This window comes from Fundulus heteroclitus, chromosome 7, assembly GCF_011125445.2.
Source record: "Fundulus heteroclitus isolate FHET01 chromosome 7, MU-UCD_Fhet_4.1, whole genome shotgun sequence".
Lineage (NCBI taxonomy): Eukaryota > Metazoa > Chordata > Actinopteri > Cyprinodontiformes > Fundulidae > Fundulus > Fundulus heteroclitus.
Window position 1 is genome coordinate 40,626,981 of NC_046367.1, and position 23,927 is coordinate 40,650,907.

The window sequence follows — 23,927 nt, forward strand, 5'->3', positions numbered from 1 at the left end:
ATGCCAGGATATTTTCCCTTTACCTATTTACAAACCTTATTTAATCAAGAAGTGTGTATATATATATATATATATATATATATATATATATATATATATATATATATATATATATATATATATATATATATAATGTATATATATATATATACACACAATATAATATAGTGTATATATATATATATATATATATATATATATTTATATACATATATATATATATATATATATATATATATATATATATATACACACATTTTATTCAGTCAGTGTTATTTATTTTGCACACTTTTACTCATAGAGAAATGATTAGTTATTTCTGAGACCTTTCTTTATTTTTTATTTTGAATACCTTCAATTTATTGTCTCCATTTCGTTGATAATTTTTATTCATTTATTAGTTTTTTTGTTAAAAGTCAGTAAGTATAATTATTCTAGATTTTAATCGTTTACTTATATCGTAAAACCCTCTATTACTGTTGGAGCAATTTGGTTTTGTTCTTCCTGTCCACCTGGCACCTTGGCGCATGACGCAGGCGGACATGACGTCACTGTGCAGCTCGTGTGGGGAGATCGGGATTTCCAACCAATCAGGAAGCAGAGCGGTTTCATTTCTCCTTGACTGAAATTTTCTCCCTTCAGCTTCGCTTTTTACTGCTGGATTTCCCCCTAAAAGGTACGAATTCCCCTCAGAGAACATCGCGGATTTATCTGGGTTCTTATCTGGCGGTGAGGTTCTGATATGAGAGAAATGTTCTGCTTGATGAAGAACTGCAGCAGAGTTTACTGAGAACAAACGGCGGGAACAGAACAGATCAGGCAGTTTGGACCTTTGTGCAAATGGAGGAAAATACAGACATAATGTCTGTTAGAAGTGTGTCTGTAGTAGAGAACAAACAGAACCACGGAGCAGGAACACTTTTACTTTCACTTTGAGTAATTTAGATTTTTTTTTTTTTGCTGATAACTCTCCTCCTCTGTCCCCCTGCAGGACATGGAGCGACTGCAGTCCCAGCAGGACAACCTGAGGCTGTGGCTTTCAGCAGATGCTGATCACATCATCACTGAGTGCGAAAGCCTTTTACGTGTTAGTGAATATAAAGAGGTGGTGAAGCAGCCGAGTGAAGAGGAGAAGATCAGCAGCCTTCTGAGAACGATCATCAACAATGGAGCAGAAACCTGTGAGAGCTTCACTGAGATCCTGAGGAAGAACCAGAGACATTACCATCAGCTGCAGCAGTTTTTCCACTCCTCTGAGGGTCTGTAAATGTCTCCTACCGCTGTCAGAGTCATCTGTTTATTTCCTGGTTTGTTTCCCCATGGGGACGGTGGGTGAGGCATCAGGCAGCATAAACATGTCTCCACAGGTAATGTCATGTATCTAGTTATGCCTGGGCGAGGTGAGTTCACGGCTTTTACCTCTCGCCACTCCATGATTATATGTTTGTAGACATCTAAGCAATCAATTTAAACTGTAACTAGAGCCATAAATAAAATGAATCACCCAGAAATGAGACGATGGTTGGAGGATTTCTAGGAGTGTGGCAGAAACCCTCCTCGGCAGTCAGCCAGTGAATTGCTGAGTAAATCTCTTGAACTTGAATTGCACATTCATGATAATTTTTTTTCCCTGTTTGCAGGCACAACTGCTCCAACAGTGTTTGCTGATAATAACAGCATTGTCGCAACCACAAACTTCTCAAACATAAAGGGGAAATGTCTCACACGCAACTTGGAGACGGAGAGCAACCCAAGAGAAAATTTGTCTGGTAGTCATAAATATCTCCATGATCCGAATTTCATTTTGAGTTGATATTCCAGCAGCTCTTTTTGACTCTTTTATCCCCCTTTTATCTTTTAATGTAGGGAATATTGTATCAGGGAATGATTATACTGCAACGGGAGGGAGTGTTATCTGTGCCGACAGACTAGACGGAGTTAATGTGGATAACATGGACTTCTCAGTGAAGATTACGTCGTCACGGGTTCCTTCAGGTAAAGGCTTTCCCTCAGACATTACACATCTACTTTATACAGAACTGATAGATCAGGAAGGAGAGCTTTTTTTGACATTGAAACGTTATCTGGAAACATCTGTAACTGATGGATTTACATTTCTTAAGAGCATCAGATTAGGCGATAAACAGAGTTGTCAGTGATGGTACAATGATGGAGTTATACAATGGGGGTGCACCACTGTCTCTGGCCTGAAAACAAGGGACGACTTGGTGCAGAACCAATAATACAGGCGTGAAATCTTCAATCAAGTCGACCAAGGCCCAGCAGATCGACTCTGGGTTGGAGTTTATTTGTGAACTCATCCCACACATACTGGTTTTTGAGAGCAACCTGGGAACCTAGCTGATCACAAGAGGACTACAACATTCCAGGCTGTTAGTGCAGCCTAACTGGGCCTTTTAAATATTAGGAGGATTTGTTCACTCTGTCCTCTTTTGAAGGTGAATTTCATGCCTAAACAAACCTAAGCATTTGGCAACTGTGCGCATCTTTCTCAGGTGAACTGTTGGTACTTTTGACACCATTCCAAAGACTTCTTTGCCAAGATCTAGATGTAAATAAATTCAAATCATTAATCTTTGTCATCCAGGGGTCCGTTCTTCGTACGTCGCTAACTCAGTTAGCAGGATTTCATTGTTGACGATTTGGCATGATCTTGGATCGTTTGGTTCTTCGAAAGACTTCCTGCACTTGTTGTCATAGCAACATGTGCGCCAGCTTAAGCCTGCTCGAGAGCAGGCTTATTTCATGTAAACAAGATTAGATCACGGCTGTATAAGCGGAGGAGATAGGGAAGTCTGCCGTAGCCATGTTCATTTTTACGACAGCAAACTGTTGCGGAAGGTACAAGAATAATTTGCAGAGTTTTTAGAATTAATCACGTATTGCGCAATAGACAGGATCCTTTAGCGCAGCGCGACAGTGTAATTGTAGAGAGATTTTCTTGGTGGCTGTTATAAACAGACAAACACATAATTTAACAGTGGCTTTTAAAGAGCAAAACGTGATGTTGGAGCCATAAATCTAAAATATTTAAGTCATTTGTATGATAGTTTGCTTTTTATTTTTATCATATTCAGTAAGAAGATTTGTTCGGGCCATTTTATTGTGAAGTTTAGTTTACTTTAAAAGGCTTGCTTCCTGTCGAGCCGTATATTGTATTAGAAAAAAACTATGGATGGATTATCTAGACACGGAGCAATACAGTTTTACCGTGTAAACTGTGGATGACTTGGAAAAGGAAGATTTTCATTTTTTATGGATAAAGATATATTTTTTTTGTTAAATTCCCAGTTTGCACGTGTCCTTTACTTCCCGTGTCTAAGGAATGACACTGAAATTTGGATCTTTTCACATAGCAAGTGCCTTTTTAAAATAAAGTATAATAATTAAAGGCTACCATTTTGTAGAATATTCTGGTATTTCACTTTTACTTGTCCCCATGTTCTAGTGGGTCCCGTGGAGGCTCTGATATAAAAGAACAAATAATATCAAATTATTAAAATGCAAAAATTCATGCTGTAGAAAGTGATAGAAACATCTACCATGGACAGTATTTACGCATTAATTTGTCTGCTGCTTTTTGCCGGCCCTCTCTCCTGGCTTTAACAGATTTTGAGGTGTTTTAATTAATGACTCAAATTCGGCTTTTGTTCTGCTGGGAAAAAAACTGTGGGCGTTCTTTGGCCATGCTGAACAGCCAATAGCAGCGCTGCTGATCATTGTTTCTACTATCGATACATTTCCCCTTTTAAACAAACGCATGAACGCGCAGTTGTCTCAGATAACTCAATCCAGCCATACTAATCGTAAACAACAGGTGTGTTCGAAGAACCCAATTAGCCGGATCAGGATTAGCCGGATGAAATCATCTTGGATGTGTCATTTGATCTTGGATGTTTTAAGCAACGTACGAAGAACGGACCCCAGAAGTAATTAAAACAGAAGTGAAGGAACTTTTCTTGTTGTTGTTGGGTTTTAAAGGAGTCTGTTATGCTCTTTGTCCGTCTTAATGATATATCTGATCATTTCAGCTCCAGGACGTGCTGCTGACCTTCCTTGTCAGGTAAAGGACTCTGACCCAGACCCTGTATCTCATGTGTTGATGGTCACATAGACCAGTGGTTTGAGCCACTGTAAAATTAAACCAGAAAGAACTCTACAAACCTAAAACATTTACATATATAGAACCCTTGAATTGTTTCCATACCCTCAAAGTTTCCTCTGAAATTTACAGGATCCTGCTGGAAAGACGATCACAGAGCACAAAGTGAGGCTGACCGAATGCCTGATGGCTGATGCAAACTACATTCTGCAGCACGTCGACCAGAAATCCATCATCACACAAAGAGAATATCAGAATCTGAAAGCTGTGACTGAGCCAGAGAAGCAAGTGATCCAGCTGATTGACCAGGTCATCAGCAAAGGTCCAGAAAAATCTCTTCAGTTTCTTCAGCTTCTCAAGGAGCCTAAAGTCCTGGAGACCTTTCCACAGCTCAGGAACATTTTAGATACTGGCGCTTAATCACAATACTTTGTTGATTGGAGTCATTTCTGAGACAAGACTACTGCTATGGGCTCCCATAAGTCTTTTATTTTTTTATTTAATGTTTAAAAGCACGTTTACTTTGTAAAAGCGCAAATAATAATTTTAATTGTTGTGTACCGTACTGTAAGTTAGAATGTGAGGTTAACTTTTTCTTTGTATTTGAGCTCAGTTTAGATTAGATATTTCGTCGTCCCATAAATAAGCACTTGGAAAAACAGTTATACCAGCCAGTCAGTGCGTCGCCTCAATGACATCATCACTTTTTTAGCTGTCATTTTTCTGCCTGAATTTAAATGCAATTTAACCTGGGATAACCTGCCAGGCATGTGTATGCGCGTAACATGCCACCAAACACGCATGTTTTCTGCAGCACGTCTCCTCTTTACCTGTGAAACAGCTACAGAACCGTGTCACCTGTATCCATGGCCGACTGTGTGTGTAACCAGAAAATTTTTTATGTGTGCCTTTTATAGACGAGCGTGACCTGTCCCTCACCATGTCTCAGCCTCTCGTTGACCCGATCAAGTCGGTTGCTGAAGATCAGAGAGCACTTTCAAGGTTAATTTTAAATGCACGTGCCTCTCATCCATGCACACACAGCGTCGCTGCCCAGTATAAAACAGAATTGTCGGCCAAACTGCATAAAAAGGTGTTATGTTTAAATGCAGATGAGTCAACAAATGCAAATGCGAACAGAATTATTATTGTACCTGTGCGGTACTGTGATGATGACTTGGGCAAAGTGTTGACTCAGCATCCGGCCTCCAGAAAGGTCAATTATGCAGATGCAGTAACTGTCAAACGTTGAATAAAAATGAATATAAACCTTCACAGAAAAGATTGACAGTCTCTCATTGGTGTGATAAAATTAAAAACTTTGTCAAACTAACCAATACAAATTCAATTTGAACATGTTAAAGTCAAAATTAGTTTTAAATGACTTCCCTGTTGTCTTCCGTATTTCAGTAGTGTGGGTTGTCTGTGTTCACCTTTTATCGTAGTATAACATTTAATTTATAATAACCTTAAGATCACCCTATGGATAACCATGGTTCTAAATGAAATACTAAAAAGATAAATAACACTAAATAATTTGAACCTGCATTCACTTGATTAGATATGAAAGTCACAGTCTTTTGTACCAGTTGCAGTTTATGGAGGGTTTTCTGGGGGACAGGGAGGGAAGGGAGTTTAAGTTGTGAAGTCGAGAGGTGAGTTTGGCAAAAATGTGAAGGAAGCAGAGATGAAAGTAAATTAACCAGGTGATGTTCTGGATGTGGAAAGTGAAGGAGAGGCTGTCCAGGATGACGGTAATGCTCTGAAGCTGAAAGTGGGAGAGATACAGGAATTGTCAATGCATATTTTGAAACTGGCAAATTTGGTTAAACTTGACTTTGCTCAATAAGCAAATGTGGTACGTAATGTAGAAAAAAATGCTTAGTCAAACTGATCATTTTCACTTTAACCCCTGCTGTAGGGAACTTCTCTCAGTGAGTTAACGCATGACTCTGGCCATTTACATTAACATATAAGAAAACAAAGGAACAAAAGTAATCATGTTAGACACAATCTCTATCCAGTTGTCCATGCTTTCCTCCAGGTGTTCTGATCTTCCATTACGCCACCAAACCAGCATATAATGCAACTATTTAAAACACTCTTCACTAAAATACTTTAAAACATCTTCAACATCAAATATAACCAACCTTTTTTCAGAGAGGAATACCTTCTTAGTATTTATGCCACGTTAGTCGGTTTTCTAGAAGTCCTCTGATGGTTGTCAGACTGGAGGTTGGGTCAATCGGATTGTGTCTAATAGTGTGTGTGTGTGTGTGTGTGAGACACTTGTTTTATTGTTGCCTTCCCTCAGCTCCCTGCTCAGTCCTCTCCCTCACATCTTCACCATTTCCCTGATTGCACTCATCTGGTTTCCATGTCACTAATCACACCCCTCTGTGCTGAAGCGCCCTGGTTTTCGTTTCTCAGTGCTGGTTTCCTCATGGTTTTTGTGTCCTGTCATCTTCCGGTCTTCCTTGTTTGATCAATTCCAACTCCCCATGTCCCGCCTGCTTTTGTGTCCAGTTCAACCAAATATAACAGAAGTGGCTGATTTCTTCAGTCATACCTTACCTAAGATCACGTTTCCTCTGAAAAACAAAACCGGTCACTTCGGTGGTCTGGCTGCTGACCCAGCTTAAGTTTAGTCACTGTTGTGGTGTAAAAGACTTGATGCAATCTGCTGGGTTTCCTTAGAAAACTTTGTGACCAATCTGTCTGGAGGGTTGGATTGAATTTGACTTTGAAATGTGCCTTGAGATGTTATGTATTGTGAATTGAACTGAATTCAATGAACTGAATTTAAAAATGTTGTCTCTCAGTTCTTGGTTAGTGAAGCAAAATGTTTAATCTGTTGACAAACTTGTATTTTTGGTGAGGTGAAATTCTCCCCTTTCACCTGTTTACTTCACAAGTCTCACCAAAGTAAAAGTGCTCATTGTGTCCCTTTTCTGTTTCCAATAAACAGCCACTCACCCATAGCACATATTCCCATTATAAACATGTTGTCAAGAAAACAATGTTTTCTTTTCATTGGCAGTCAAACAATGCTATTCGATCATTAATATAGTTGCTAATGATTCAGTTTCAGAAAGAAGTGATCAAAAAGCTCGAACTGACAGAAAAGTTAAAATTATGTAGGCTATCTGATTTAAAAAGAACGAGGGGTGCTTGTCTATATTTACATATGTACATCAAAATTAGAATGTATTGCTAACATAATTGATTGCAGTTGTAATAATATATTGTTTTACCAGTAGTACTAATGTGAGTCATGTCATTTTTTTTAATAAAACTTAAGATCTCATATTTTTTATATACTTTTAAACTTTGATTGTACAACACTGCAGTGAACTTGTAGTGTTTTTGATTATTATAAATCCAGGTATTAAAACCTGGATTTGTTATGCATCTATACCTGTTTCATAAAAGTGAAGGAATTTTTGAAGATGATTTATAAAACGACTCATGCTAATCCTGCGAGGAGAAGCATCCTGTCGCTGTTTAAAATCTTAACCACTAGGGGTCGCAATTGTTCAAGTTTTGTTTAGGAGTATTTTTCCTGGCGGTGTTATGAATGCAATAGAAATATCTTGTATTAGCCTAGTAGTGGGGCAATTCAGGTGTATCAGGAGCAAGTAAGGTCAAAGGTCACAACAAAAACTAATTCTGCAGGGGGATTAAAAATGTCATAAATGACAATATCTAACTGTGGCCATTTCCCCAAGATGTGGACAGAGGTGTTTGTTCACTTTTAGAAATAACGCAGGGAACTAATTTACCCATTAGGGGATAGTTTTAAAAGTTTTAGAAAGTATTTTAAAAAGTCTTTAAAGTTGACAGGACTCTGGCTCTCTCAAAGAAATCCTTTAAAGGAGACATATCATGCTTATCAGCTCTTCCTTCCTTCCTTCCTCCATTTTTGTAGTGTGATGGGTAACGATGGATTGTGTGGGTTAATATACCCAACAACCCAACATTTTGACTTATCTACATGTAGTTTCAGCTTCCATTAGCTTGGGCTACAAAACTGTGGCAAAAAATAAAAATTGCAGAGTCATGAAATTAGTAAGCCAGAGGTCCATGACCTTGTTTAGCAGCTCTGCGGCAAATACTGTGACCCAGTTTTTGAAAAGAGTAATAGAGAACAGAGAAAACTGAACGGCTTGAAAAATATGAGCCAAAAAGAACATAAAGAAGAGAGACTACATTAAACTTTTCTGCATGCCTACAGACTCCAAGTACCCAACAAAATGTATTTAACGGCTAAAAGAGGTGATTTTGCAGGATATGTCCCCTTAAAATCAAATGGACATGGGAAACTTTACATTAACCGTCAGTCACTTATTGCCAGTAAACTTGGCCACAGACACCCATGCATCTCCTCTCTGGAGAGGCATCTCGGGTTTCTGGCTGCAGACCAAGGAGCAGAAAGTCGGTGGCTGGAAGATGCGCTTGGAATGGAAACAGTCTGACGCAGTTGGTGGATCATAAAACTGCAGCAGGAGAACAACACTCTCACACCTCCCGTGAACCGGCTGCTTGCCTCTGCGCCATATTTCTCCCTGACATTTTTACAGCGCCGAACATCTTTTTGGAGATAAAAAAAAAAAACACCCATGTGTGCCGTATTTGTTGGAGTCAGAGGGGGGAAAAAAAACCATGTTGCATTAACAGAGAATTAACTGCTCTGCTAGCAAACACCACCATCAGCAGTAAATTACTGTGTTTAGTTGAGAAAATTACTCCAGCGTCTGTGTTCAGTTTTTCTCTAAAGTGCACATCAGCTAATGAGGGTCCGTTTCTGTGGCTGCAGCCGTTCACCTCCAGCAGAGACGGAGAGTCGTCGAACAGGATGTGGGAAGCTCACTCGTTTCTGTCAGCCGGAGATGATCTTCATCCTTCATCTTCTTGTCCCCGTTTCCAGTCGATGAGGACGGTGGTGACGCTTGGAGCCTCTGAACAGACGTGGGAGAGTTTCCACTGAGAGCACAGCACTCAAGAATCTTTTTAATCCAACAAAGTGTCATCAGTTGAACTCTCCCTTCTGCTGTACGGCACAGCTTAACTTTCAATTGAGCTTTTTTCAAATGTATTAATCTAGTTATTTAATCTGAGGACTTTTGTCTACTTGTTATTGCCACTGTCATGCCCACATTTCCCTGCTGTGGGACAATAAAGGTATTTCTATTTCTTCATTTCTAATCACTATTTGTTCAACCATCAAACCAACTTTCCCTTGACTCGTAAAACTTAGAACCTTTTTGACTCAGGGCTGCTAATTTACTGCATAATTTACTCAAACTTTTGACACTGATTTCTCTATGCTTTGCTTTCAAGCAGCCAAATAGTTTTATAATCTATAATAAAGGTGTCTATCCTAAGTTTTACTTGATTTTATGCGGCTCTCTCTGTAGATGTCTTTGGATTTATGCTGTTGTTGTTTTTTTACTCAGGTCTTTCTGAAAACCACTTACTTCAGGCTTGTCTGTAGCATTGGGAAAAAATGGACAAAAGAAGAAGTGGTTCTTCACAAACATTCAGATAAACAGTATCTGTAAGTCACGTGTTTAGGAAACAGGAAAAAAAAAAAGGCAGAGTTGACACAGGACCTGAGAGATGGCTCATCTTCATTAGGGTCTTGCTCAGGGACCCATAGAGGTAGTCTGCAGGCATCAAACCGAACAACATGATCAAGCTTTAGAGAAACAAAGGTCTGAACTAATGATAAAATAAGGAGAACTACAGTCATTCAAGACGCCAAATAGGAAAACTAAGTCTGCCTCAGGTACAGAACAAACTTTCTCCATTTCCAAAGGTGAGCAAACAAAGCTAAGACCTGCTGTACGCTGCGGTTCTGACCCGCTGACCCGACGCGGGCCATTCCTCACATGCCGCTGCTCTGCACACGCTCTGGAAACACGAACCCCCGTCAGGCCAGACGCCGATCGGACGCTGGCGCAGGGACAGGACGGATCGGTTACACGGGCGACAGAGCAGCGGTTTGTTTTAGCAGCAGCTCGTCTCTAACGTTGGTTCTCCGCCGGGTCAAAAATCAGCAGCATGGAAAAAGGGTTTCGTTTTCAGTTCATTCGAAATGCAAAGATTGCCTTTCACCGCGCTTCCAGAGCCAGTGTTTGCTTAGCTAATAAAAGAATATGGTCTAGTCTCAACGTTTTCAGGTGGGAATACGATCGGGAGCCTAAACTACTGCTGTCAGGTTTTATTAAGCCTGAAGAACAGGTTGATTTAGGCAGTTTGATCCTTTTCATCTATGTCATGAGATAAAAAATGATTGAAATTCAACATTTAGCCTCTGCAGTGACGTGTATCACCACTGCTCCATGTTTTCCTACCAATATATAATAATGTGTTCAGTTCAGCAGATGTGAGAAGCAAAGGTAATTGGAGAAACTTCCAGATTTTAAGGGTACCCTATACAGATAACCAGAAACTATGCATTCTATGATAAAACTACATGAACAAGGTCAATGTTTATCTTCCTACTGTGCAAAAAGATGTTGAAAGACAATGCTGTGAGCTATTTGGCTACATTATTATTACCACAAACAAGCAAAAGCCCCTAAATCAGGGGTGCCTGGGTCCGGTCCTTCAGAATTCCTACCCATCAACCTTTAGTTTGATGGCCTTAAACTCAGATCCTTCAGGGCTGGGAAGTGTCCTGCAACCTTTAGATGTGTCTCTTCTCCAACACACCTGGATCCAATTAATGGCTCGTCACCAGGGGCAGAGCTGGTGACCCCAATGAGCAAATTCAGCCATTCGATTCAGGCGTGTTGGAGCAGGGATGCATCTAGACAGTAGCTCTGGAAGCCTAAAGTTGTAACCCTGATCTCAATACATATGAGAATTATTTGTCATTTCGTAGTGCAGAGGCTTTCAACCCTGCTCCTAGGACCCACTGTCCTACATGCTGAAGATGTTTCAATGCCTCTGCACGCCTGACTTAATTAAATGGGTGATCAACAGCCCTCTGCAGCGCTGATTGGCAGCAGAGGAGGCAATGCAACCATTTGATTCAGGTTTGCTGGGGCAGAAACCACGAGGGAGAGTGGGTCCTGAGTGTCTCAGTTCAACAGCAGCGTGTCTTTTTCACAAGCTGGCATGTAAGGTAATGGCAAAAAGGGAAGACATCGGTGTTGAATTTAATATCCATCCATCCATTTTCCAAACCGCTTATTCCCTCATGGGGTCGCAGGGGTTGCTGGTGCCTATTTCCAGCGTTCACTGGGCGAGAGGCAGGGTACACCCTGGACAGGTCGCCAGTCTGTCGCAGGGCAACACAGAGAGACAAACAGGACAAACAACCATTCTCACACACACTCACACCTAATGACAATTTGGAGAAGCCAATTAACCTAACAGTCATGTTTTTGGACTGTGGGAGGAAGCCGGAGTACCCGGAGAGAACCCACGCATGCACAGGGAGAACATGTAGACTCCATGCAGAAAGACCCAGGGTGTACTCGAACCCAGGACCTTTTGCAAAAATTATTGCATTTTGGACATCAGTTTGTTAACTACGGTGGTCTTTATCAAAGCATGAAAATGCACATGTACAAACCAAAACCCTAATAATCCAAGCTGAAGCAGACCTAAACCAGGGCGCTGGTTGGTATCTCAGGTACCAGAGCTGATGAGGACACAAAGATAGACTGGATCAATGAGCCCAGGTGTTCCCAACCAGCACCCGACACTTGGCCACTCCCACCTCACCTGCAGGACAGCAGGTTAATGGCCTCCCCCTGCACAGTAGACACACCAGTCAGTGCTTTATTACCACATGTAAAACCACTAAAACAACCATAGAACTAGACTAGGGTAGATGTGTTTGGTGTTTGAGCCAAGGTCTGGCGGGAGATATTGTAGAACCAGAAAACTAAGCAGGAACGCCGTGTTTCCTGAGCAACATTTAAAAGATCTTTGTTTGTCTTATCCGTGTTTAACACAATTACACACCTGAAAACGTATTGATATAATTTGTTTGTTTATTGCCCTGACAAACTTTATCTTCTTTATGCAATAACTGATTTTTTTATTTTGTAATAAACCTCCATCTCTCCTGTGATTTGGATTGTTGTAACACATGCCTGCATTGACCTGAATCACAGGACTAGCATTACACCGTGGTCACCGGCCTGTGCCAGATGCTTTACACAAGATTTCCTTTCCTGAAATCTAACTCAAAATCATATCAGTTACAATTTAGAGGCAAACACACGTTGCTATCTGCTGTAGGATGCTCCTAACAACACGCTCGCTTCCTAATAAGACCCATCAGCAGTGGCATCACATGTGCCAACCTTACAAAGATTACAGAACATTTAGGAGACCATTTAGCAACAGAAACTGAATAGATTTTTAATGGTCTGAACCGATGGGCGAAATTAAAATAAATAAATCAGATTTACCAGCTAGCTACCAGAGCTTATGTGTCTTTAACTTATCCAGCAAAAGGCTGTGCAACCACAGAAACTTCTATTCTGTTAAAAGGTTGTTAGAGACTTGGAAATTAAATAATAAGCCCATTAATCTGCAAAGTGATTTGCCTTTTGCTTGAATTGACCCTTACAAAAGCTACAGTCACCAACAGATGATCTCGGACACTCAAAGGCCTACAAAATGGGGCCTGTCTTAAAACTTTATCATGAAAATTACAACTATGTACTCTTTTCAAAAGCCTTTAAAAGCCAGAATGATTATTTTTGTATTTCGTGGTAATTTAGCTCCATCTGCACAGTGATTTTCCTTCAGAAACACTTTATCAGTACAAATACTACAACATGTGCTCAGTTCTGTTCGAATAAAAAAATCCTTTATTGTCCCAAAGTCGGTGAATTCAGGTGCATGAGCAGCAAGTCAGGGGAAAAAAAAACACAATAGAAGAAAAAAATCACTGTAAAGTTATTACAAATGGCATACTCTTAATAATTAAATGTACAACTGACTCAAAAGTGTACAAGATGTGTAGATATGGCTGTGCATAAAAAACAGCAACAGACAAGCTAAATAGAATGGAATAAAAAACTGTAGAACCAGCAGGGATGTAAACACCTACTGAGTTTGTTTGGAGCAGAGATGTTATGAAGTCTAACAGCTGCTGGGAGGAAGGATCTGGGAGAACGCTCCTTTGTGCTCCACGGATGCAGCGGTCTGTCTCTGAAGGCGTTGTCCTGCTCTGCAGCAGCTTCACGCATCATATATGCATCATATATGCATCATGCATCATATATGCATCATATATTCATCATATATGCATCATGCATCATATATGCATCATATATTCATCATATATGCATCATGCATCAAAGGTTAAAGCAACAACTGTGTGTTCATTGACAAGCACAGCAGAGCCATTAGAGCAGGGGTCACCAACCTTTCTGAAACTGAGAGCTACTTCAGTGATGTGCTGACGTTTGAACTAGAAGAGTCAGATTTCACCTTAATTTTATGTAAAATTGTTATAGATATTGTCATTTGTAAATATATATAAAAGCAAGCGTAATTAAACAGGAAAAGTAACGGAATAAAATAACGTTTTAGACGCAGCTCTCTGGTGGGTTGGGCTGTTTTTAGAACAGGCTGCGGGCCCCATGTTGGCGACCCAAACCTTGCTGATTTTGTCCCTGAGCCTGAAAATAAAACCAGAACATGATTAAAATTAAAGCGGAAATAAATGTACAACAGTCGGTATTTTATAAAATAATCTGACGTGTTTTTTTTTGGTTTTGTTTGTGAAGCATTTAGCTCAGTGACGATGCCGGTAAAAGCAGGTAAATCTGAGCTGTTCTGGGAAACAGAGCGGACGTCTCTGCAGTGAACTCTGCAGAAATAAAAGGGCTGACAGATTCCCTGCAGTCCTCAGACTTTGTCACTCTGCAGCAGCTGAGTGACGTCTCCTGGGGTTATTATGACACAGCCCTCCTTCCACTGCATGCCCACCTGTGCTGCCATTGACCCAAAATAACACGGCAGGGTGCAAATGGGCTCAGAAATAACCTCGAGCTGAACAGGGACCGACATGGACACCCTGACAGATTGAAAGATCTTAAATGGGAATTTTCTTCCAACACAAAGATTTGTGACCAAGTGGGCTTGATGGCAGGGAGGTTTGCCTTGTCAACACTCATCATGGTGGCCGGGGTTCTGCTTTCAGCCTGCTCTGCTCTGTGCATGTGGAGGGAAGTTCAGCAAAAGCAAATAAAAGCAAAGGGCCTGGAGCCTCAGTCAGAAGAATAGCCTGGATCACTCAGGCACAGCATCAGGTTCTGTAGGGAAAAGGTTCTGGTTCTGTTTTAAGGCCACTCTTACATAGAAACAGACCTACATAAAACCCCAGAGACACCAAGTCCCTCAGAATCAGCCCAATCTAGCGCCGGCGGTCTGGAAACCATAACTGAGATAACATTTAGCAGCTGAGTTTTTTTTCTGTCATGGATCATCTGTGGAACATTATTGTCTGCACTGATACAGCAGGGGTCCTCAGTTCTGGTCCCCAGGGCCCACGGTGCTGCATGTTTTAGGGGTTTTCCCTGCTGCCACACACCTGACCCGGATAAAGGGCCCATTAGCGGGCTTCTGTAGCACCTGGTGGTGTGCAGGAGGTAAAGAGATCACAGCAGCAGCATCTAAAACATGAGCCGCTTCTCCATCGTGTGTGAAAAGCCCAGCGCAGCTTTCAGTGCAAACTTCCACGGGTAATTTCACTTTCCCAGGGCTTTACCTTCACAGATAAAAGCTCCTGGTCCTGGTCGTGTCTCTGAAGTCGGTTGCAAACCTCATGAGTCGCAGGTTTTGGGATTTTGGACTTGTGAAGTTGTTTATTTGAGCTTGGCTTTTTTTTTCTGAGTGAAACCCCGTTATTATCTCCCAGCTACCAACGATAAAAGAAAACACAGTGGTAGTCGTAGTTCGTCCTTTCCACACCCCCACTTCCTGCTTATCGCACCCGCCCAAGTTGACTCGGTGAACCCATAACACACTTTTGCCAGAGCCCAGAATGATGAGATAGTGTGAAAATGAGTTGATGTAAGTGTGTGTGTGTGTGGGGGGGGGGGGGGGATATAGAGAAAAGCATTATAAAGAATGAGAAAGAGAGAAAGACTGGATCCAACCTCAGATAGGAAACGCCTGCTTTATAAATTAAAACTAATGTCAGTCCATTCTGGCTGACCAGAAAAATGACGACTTTTCAGAACACAGTCTGTGTTCAAAGAATAAGATTTTAATAAATCCTGGGTTGGCAGTAGGTCTTTGCAATGAATTACTGTATGTTGGACTTCTTGAGATTTGAGGATTGTAGTCCAGAGCAGATTGTAGTCTTCATGCCCTCTGAAAGCAGGCGGAGGAATGATTAATTTCAGGATATGGTATTTAATATTTGCTTTGATTGTGATTATAACCTCTTTGTTTGGTAAACCTTTTTAAACTGAAAATAGTTTTTATGTCTATCATTAAATTCATGCACACATGGTTTTACATGTAGAAAACGTGTTTTTATACTAGAAATAAAGCATTAATTTCAGAATTAGGGCCGTATTGGATGACAGGCCTCCATAACCAGACTCCCGGGCTGAATTTCAGTCACCACAGGTTTTTTTTTTTTCTTTTCCTTTTTCAAGCAGCTTCTCCATTTTTGTCTCATCTCTGCTTCCAGACCCTTTTTATGATGTCCTGATCACAGGTAAGCCAGCCCAAAACTGCAAAGGTTGCTTTTTGCATATTCTTTGGGAAACAGGCCCTCATTCCCTGTCATGATTCCCATGCAAATAAAAAGTGTGGTAAGTCAAAAGTGTTCAGACCACAACCTCTAATTTGTGTGTGTTCATTATGGTGACATTTAAACGAATCATAAAACAGGGTTGACCAAGAAATTTATGGCAGAAGGAAAGTGACGTAAAGCAGTTTTACTGTAGCATCATCAAATTACTGCGAGTAATTTATTGCCGAAACATTTGTACAAAATGTAATTTACTAAAAGGAGGAAAGTCCATCTGAATCATTCTCATCCATTCTCAAAACAAAGTCATCATGAGGTATTTGTGATTCTCCTCCTTCACATCGTTTCCCTCAGATTCAAAGCTGTTGATTGATGGAAAGCAACAGGTAGCATGGCTGAAAACTTGTACGACATGACAGCACATACACAGCAATTAGTAGATAATTATGGAAGAAAACAATCCAAACTTATATTGATACCAAATTTAATTCCCACATCTTGCTTTTTGAAGACAAAGGAGTTCTGAGGGTCTGTAAGCAATAGAAAACGGGACATGTGCGTTACAGACAGGGCGGATCAAAGAAAGTCACCCAAAGCTTTCAAAGCTCAACAAAAGGGGGGGGGGGGGGGCAGTGATTTATGACGGTGGACTTTCAGTCTTTCACAGCCCACTTAATTACAAACATTCACTGAAATACAATCTGCGCTGTGTACAGAGTTTAGCTGGGGCTGCTTTCAGGATTGACTTGCCCTGAGGTCCAAATGCAGAACAGCTGGTTTACACGCAGCTCTGGGATGGAGGGATGGATGGATGGATTCAGACGACCATGTTTCTCTTTAGCCCGCCCTGCAAGCTGCGCATTCACACACACACACAGGAGGGTTGGCCCAAACCCAAAAGCATAGCTGCTGCTATCACTTCTGTTCTGTCAGAATCCACGATTACAGTCTTTGAAAGAAGAACAGCAACAAGTGCCGTGACTGGCTTACCTTCTTGTGGTTTTTCACGGCGCCTGCTGCTTCCATTTTCATTGAATACTCTGATTGGCTAAAACCAACCTTTGGTAGGCGGGCACTAGGTGTCGCTTCACCCAATCAGCTCAGAGAGTTCTCCCTCCTTTCCTCAGACAGATTCGCAGGAAGCAGACCCAGAATGATAATGTGCAGAACTGAGAGTGTCAGTCTGGCTGGCCAGGTTAGTTTCTATTGCCACACGTTAACATTTCTTTGTGTCAGATGTTTATCTGGACTTTCCGATCCTTTTGATAAAAGGTGGCTTGTTGATGGTAATCACTGTTAAAGCACAACTATATACAACATTTATAAATAACCACAGAACAAATGACTGTGTTGCTTCAATCAGTGCGACATACTGTGACATTAGCATGAGTTACCAGGACAGAACACTGGAAAAGTTTGTCAGAATGATGAGATATTATCAGACTATAGACGTAGACAATCATTACTATAAAATACAGTCATTGTTTTTTGAGAAACTGCCATGCTTAGCAAAAATAAGATTCAGTTCCCTTTACTAAAAATAATTTATTAACTTCTACCTTATAACACTGATATAACAAAAAAAACATTTCAGGCTTCTTGTAGTAGACACAATCTGGCCTCCAGACCATTTTACAGCTTTCTGTCTTGGAAAAAAAAAAGCAACACAGTCAGGGTGCCTAAAAAACCAGAGGGCAAACTGGAAATCCAGTATGAAACAAATGTGACGGTAAACGAATGCAACTAAATCATTTTAGCAACTCTGTGAGCGGAAGCTGAAAAAAATGAGATGACTGTGAGCGCCAGCAGCTGAACGTGAAGAACAATCTATTAGACATAAGAGCAGCGATAGAAGAAGAGCCGCATGAAGGACGGCCATGTTTATTCTACCTGACTTTCTCATGGCCAGGCGGCTGCAAAGGTCCCTCGTCTGTTTGGCGATGCAGCAACATCACTTAGTGCCTTTCAGCCGCAGCGACAGGGGCTTCAGCTGTGCAAATAAAAGGAAACAGGCTGCATGCTGGGATAATGTGTTTGGGTTGCCATGTTTGGGGGCTGACACCTGCACGGTCCCAGATAAGGCTCGGACCTCCGGTTCTGATTACTTTGCATCCACTGGGCTCGGTCCGGAGCCGCGAGCACATCTGCCTGACGGTGGTGAAACGATGAAAGCATAAATAAAAGATCTCAAACCCTCAACGGTCTGTCGAGAGCGAGCCAGCTCCGGTTTATCTGCGAAACAATAAGCGGACAGGCGGAGTTTGGCTTTGAAATAATGGAAATAAATCCTTCCTCCCAGCTACAGAGACGGGCTTCAATTGCAAATCAGAGGCAGCAGACCGACGATTATGTGTACGTGCAGCCATGGCTCAAAATGAGATAATACAAGACCGGGGCAAAGATTCAAATGTCAGTTTAATTGAGTCAAATAATGCTGTTAAGGGTTCCACTCGGAGGTCTACAGGATGAGGCTATCTATAGCAGCATGGCCATGTGCTGGATGAGAGAGGAATAAACGGTTCAATGACCTCATGTTGCCCCTTTGACTAGCAGACCATTCAGCTTATTATGCAGACCGATGATAAAAGCTGCGAGGGTAATTTCAGGCTACGGAAAAGGTCAAAGGGTTTTCTCAGCAGCCGTCTGACTGTTTATTGGAGAACAATGCAGATTTACAGGCCTTCATGTTAATGTTCCCTTTCCTGAGCTCAATGATTGCGGCATTGTTATTGGTGCTGTGCTCTTCAGGGATCGTATGCTGGGGGAGAAAACGTAGAACTATTGACAGAAATGAGACTGTTCCGCTGTTTCTTTCCCAGTAAACAAGTACTTAAAAAAAAATCTGCTCCTTTTGTATGAATTACTGCATCAATGCAGCGTGGCATGGAGGAACTGTGGTTGTGCTGAGGTGTTCAGGAAGCCCAGGTTACGAGATATGAGATTAAAGATTTGTCAAAGGAAGGGGTTGAGGAGATGAGCAGCAGGTGAGGATTGCTCCTGAACCTAAGTTACCGTATTAACTTCATCTTCAGCTCGTCTGCATCGCTGGTTCTGATGTGTCTCATCTTCCTCTGGAATACAGCTATAGATACTCCGCGGGGTTTGGGTCAGGCCAGTTTTCTGGTGATCAAAGCAGGTATTGATACCCTGGGCAGTGTGAGCAGGCATCAGGTCCTGCTGGAAACTGAAGTCAGCATCTCCATGACTTGAAAATGCACAGTGGACCAACGGCAGCAGATGACATGCCACCCCAAATCATCACCGACCGTGGAGAGCCCACTCATATACTTATATAATCATCATTTACTACTGAAAGACAATCAGTATACCATGCAGGGTATAAGGAGAAAGGTACTTCTGATGTCGTTTCCGCTTCAAGAGTGAATAAACATGAGAATTGTGACGGTCTTAGCCCATGTTCTGGACATCTGAAACTCTTTAACGGTCTGCTGTGACAACGCTGTGGTTATCCCCGTTGGTTGTGTCCCTTTTTTTTTGTTCCAGCGTTGTTTTGCTGCCACTCAACTTTCCGTGGACATGCTTGGACACCGTCCTCTGTGGGCAGCGTCTTTAGCAGACTGGCTTTACTCCAGCTGGACCGTGTTTCGTAATGAATGTCTCGTGTTATCGGTGAAACTCTTGGTGTTGAAATGCTTGTTGTGATGTAACTCTGCTCTTTGCCAACGGCCGTAAAACACGTCTGGCTTCCAGTGAGTTCATTCAGGCAGATCTGAACCTGAACACGCGTCTCCATCGTTCTCAGGATAAACACGAGGTATAAAAAAATATTTATTTGTTAAGAACAATGTTGCAACCGCAGCTTTTCATCCCTGCCTCTCAGGAACACTTCCTAATCCTGACATTTCCCCCCCCCCGTGTCTGACCTATACCCTTTTTATCTCCACACAGCAGGAGGCTGCTTGAGGAAAAGAAGAGGCGAGAAAGAAGAAAATTCAATCTGAGTGCTAGCAAACTTCAAGCTGAGCATTTTCGCTGGCCCTTGGCTCTCTTCCTGTTTTTTCCTGCCAAAATGGATTTCTTGTGGAATAACCAGAACTCGTCTTGCAGCCGCCCTGTGGATTTGGACTCGGCTTTATGATGGGACTTTTAGCTTGGTCACAAAAAGGGCACTTCCATAAAACAAGTCACAAACCATTCTTATGCCACTACAGAAAACTCAATTTCGACAATTTTTTGTGCGAGTATAAAACGTTAAACATTAATCCGTTTTTTTTTTTTCTTCAGATTTTTCAGAGCAGATAAGCAATTTCCAAACACACTATTCTGAGATATAACTTTTGAAGATTTTGCCATTAAGACAGGATAACGCTCTTTAACAGATAAATACCAACCCAGCTGCACTGTCTGAAAATCTCTCATGGTAGTCACCGACCACATTGTTTCCTCTGAGAAAAGTTATTTTTTTTAACAGGAATACGTCAGATGCTTATGGACAACAAAAAAATGAGGCAGTGAGGGTCTTGGCACCAAAGATCATCCATGTGGGACATGTGGGTGAGCTTCCAGGATCACCAGGAGAGCTGCGTTGCTGGAGTCCTCACCAATACATGTGGCGCTGTGTTGCTTATTTTCTATTATTGCGCATGTTGTCGTTTAAAAATGAAAATGTATTTTCTCTGACGTTTGAAATAAGCAGACTTACAAGCTTCTGCGTTACACTGACGCACAGTTTGCTGAGTGTATACAGCTTCCGTTTATATATCCTTTTTACTTCTTATTTTACTGTATTCTTATTTTTTGTCTGCACCATCAACACCAAGTCAAATTTCTTGTAAGTGCAAACCTACTTGATTCTCATTCTGATTACTGTGGCTCCTACTTTAATGTGTACTGTCAGTACAAACTGGAATCAATAACCAGGTGGGCTGTGTCCAGGTAGCATTGTTGCCTTGCAACAAGGAGGTCCTGGGTTTAAATTCTGGCCGGGGATCCTGGCGACATGGCGTGTCGGGAGAGATGGGAAGGCTCATGCTGGTGCACATCAGAGTAACAATGCTGGTCAGAAGTGGAGCAAATATTACAGCATAGCTACCAGAATTAAAAATTTTCAAATGCTACTTTGTGCCACAAGGGGCCATCCCCCACTGTGGGGAATTACAGGCAGAGTGGGCTCACCACAAAGAGCTTTAAAATCCCCGGGTAGGGTGCCGGTTTGTTAGAGTCCCATGCCACTGTTCTCAGGCAACCATTTGTCCTAGTGTCCCCCTCCTGAATGGATACGTCATAATTTAAATCTTTATGAGCTGAAATATAATCATGTGGTCATAGCTTTTCTTCTGGATGATCAGTGTGTTCTCCAATGACTCGTGTGTGTGTCACACAGCAGTTTTAATCACAAGCACAGATGAGCATCTTTTTGCTGGTATTTGCTGTTCAGATTCATAACTTAATTTGAGACGATATTCAGGCTGCTTTGCACACAGGAGGCACTTTCAGCTCCACTAGCAGGACGGTGGGCTTTGAAGCAAATTAGGAAAGTGCAAATTTAGTGTAAAGTGCAGTTTGAATACAAAGTGCATTCGTCTGATTATCAGGAAGACGCATAAAGCGGGAAACACTCCTGCAGCCAACATCATAAATTCAAAGAAATTTCCAGAGTTTTATGAACCCACAAAAACATTTAGGACTATCTCTAAAACAAAGAGCGGCCTACAGCAGGCAGTGAGGCCGACTGCGCTTCTGAAACCTGCTCATCAATCACATCTGAATCCCGTCCAAGGCAAACAGGGTCCTATCTTCAATTCTCCGCCAGATGCTTTTATTGTTGAGTTTTAAATGGCCTTTCTGCTGCCGTGGTCTCAGAGGAAGGAGCGCGGTAAGGGTGCAGCTAACACATGTGAGCCGGGTCACTGGCTGTCCTGGTGACCTACGAGGCAGATTCACTCTGGCTGCCAACATTTCAGGTGCTGACAGTTCACTTTGCATTTTTAGAAACTGCTTTGCAATGATTTTTTACTTCTAAATTCAGCAGCACCCAACCTGAGGCTCTTCCCTGTTTTACAGCATTTCCCCCCCCCCCCATCAGCTCGGTTAAAAACAACAACTTGTCTTTAGCAGAAAACAAACAGAAAAAGTCCCTTTTATGTAGCCAGTGATGCACGCGCATGCATTTCACTGCTGTTTTCTGTTTAGCTTTCTGCTCTGACATCTGGACTTCATTTCATGGAGCTCGGTTCGGGAAAGCTGGACCTGCTGCACTTTGATGAAGAGTCAGAGATGAAGAGATAAGTCTCCGGTGAGAGATTAAACCCTGGAACACGGAAACAATCTTTTTTTTTTTTTTTACTTCACCCGTTTGTGGAGAGTCAGCACACTTTTACTGACATCCGCAGTGAAAGCATGGGAATATAACTAAGAAAGGCCAATATTTGAGCAAAGTCAATTTTGATGGCTGAATCTCACACCTTGAACTATTAACCTAGGACGTTTCTTGCAGCTACACTGGGACGGTGCCCTCCACATGTATCCTCACGCCTGGTAAAGGTGAGAAAATCTGTTTCACAGCAGATCCTCCTGCAGTCTCATCTGACTAAAGTCCCAGAAGGCTTCAGTAGACTTCTGGCTAACTCAAATGACAGGTTTCCTCATCTTTCCTGTTTTGAAGAGCACCGAGCAGAAGAACTACAATCATTAAAATATAATGCGATTGCTTAAGTTACATCTATTTTAAAAGGAGCTGTGGTTAGGTGTGCCGATAAGTGTGGGCAATCCAAAAGTTGCTGCAACAACTTTGCCGATCTGCTGAAGACTCCAGCAACATTTTTAGCTGTTGTGAGGAAACAACTTTATCTGCTGACCAGCACATGTTGGTCAGCAGATAAAGTTGTTTCCTAGCATTTTATGCATTGCTGGAGTCCTCACCAATACATGTGGCACTGTGTTGCTCATTTTCTATTATTGTGTATATTGCCGTTTAAAATGAACATGTATTTTCTCTGACGTTTGAAATAAGCAAACAGAACTCGCAAACAACTGCATGCCCCATTTCTCAGGTTTTACACATTACAAAAACCATTACATTGTCATTTTTTAGCACTTTTTGTTGAATCCGCTGCATGAAATCCAAAAAAAAAAGATGCTTGCAGTGTGTGGTTGTAACATGTAAAGAAAAGTAAAATAATCCTGCATAGCTGCGGATGGAAACTGTTGCCATGAGCCTTTCCCAAGCTACAGTTTTGGTGTCCTTTTACTGATTATTAAGCTCTTTCATGCATTTCTCTCTTTACGTATGCGCCTGATCACACCCAGCAACCACTGGCTCAGCTCAGTCCGAGTTCTGGAGGAGAAGGAGGGAGAAAAATGCCGTCTGGCCCCTGGGAGCATAGAGTCTGCCGGCGGACACCTCCAAAGATTCAGCTCAACATGCTGAATAAATGAGGGAGGAACATGGGTGTGGATTCGCTCATTCAAGCCATTTCTAGGAAATTAATCTCCCAGCCTGTAGGGAGGTTGGGGCTGAACTGATTTTATTTTTCCTCTTTGAAAGGTTCCTAAATGAGCATAAAGAGCTGAAAGCACGAAGGTGGCGGCGCCGATAAGAGCTGGGATGTATTCTTCAGAAGCTTCAGAGAGCAGCCCCGAGCGTCCTTTCTTATCTCCTTCAGACGGGGACGCTCCAGTCGCAGTTCTTTGACTTTCAACAGAACCTTATTCAATTGTTCAGCCCATCACACCCAAAGAATTCATTTGTTTCTCCCAGTTATTTGTCTCCCACCCTCCTTTTCTGAACCTCAAAACATTTTTTCATCATTTTTATTTACGCTGGACTCATAAAACATGACCTTTTTTATTGCTGATGTCTTCCTCTCCCCCCGTCTGACAAAGCGCCCATGCAGAAAGTGACCATTAGAACCTATACTTCCTCAATCCTCACCTCTCCTTTCTCCATTCTGATGAATGATATTGTCGGCCACACGCATAAACAAAGCCGGTTTTCTTTTCTCTGTCTTAAAAGTAAAAACATGTCGGAGCAGAGTCTGGCCAACATACGCGGTCTTGCTTGGGCAATCCCACAAAAATCTGCGACCGTTTCCTTCCTTTCCC

General features: G+C 41.7%; 1 protein-coding gene across 1 annotated transcript; it reads left to right on the plus strand.

The window, feature by feature from the left end:
- The first annotated feature begins 541 nt into the window (after positions 1 to 541).
- si:dkey-10c21.1 lies at positions 542 to 5,398 on the plus strand. The gene is made up of 6 exons (XM_036139640.1): positions 542 to 676; positions 992 to 1,259; positions 1,641 to 1,769; positions 1,867 to 1,995; positions 4,053 to 4,084; positions 4,256 to 5,398. Exons 2-6 carry the CDS (start codon positions 995 to 997, stop codon positions 4,541 to 4,543), a joined length of 843 nt encoding a protein of 280 aa, XP_035995533.1. The 5' UTR covers positions 542 to 676; positions 992 to 994; the 3' UTR covers positions 4,544 to 5,398.
- The last annotated feature ends 18,529 nt before the right edge of the window (positions 5,399 to 23,927 follow it).

What these genes read in the sequence shown, in the direction of transcription:
- si:dkey-10c21.1 (XM_036139640.1), top strand. Translation starts at nt 995, where the DNA reads ATGGAGCGACTGCAGTCCCAGCAGGACAACCTGAGGCTGTGGCTTTCA. An exon ending in GTTTTTCCACTCCTCTGAGG is followed by an intron (nt 1,260 to 1,640) that starts GTCTGTAAATGT and finishes CCCTGTTTGCAG; the next exon opens with GCACAACTGCTCCAACAGTG. An exon ending in CTGCTGACCTTCCTTGTCAG is followed by an intron (nt 4,085 to 4,255) that starts GTAAAGGACTCT and finishes TGAAATTTACAG; the next exon opens with GATCCTGCTGGAAAGACGAT.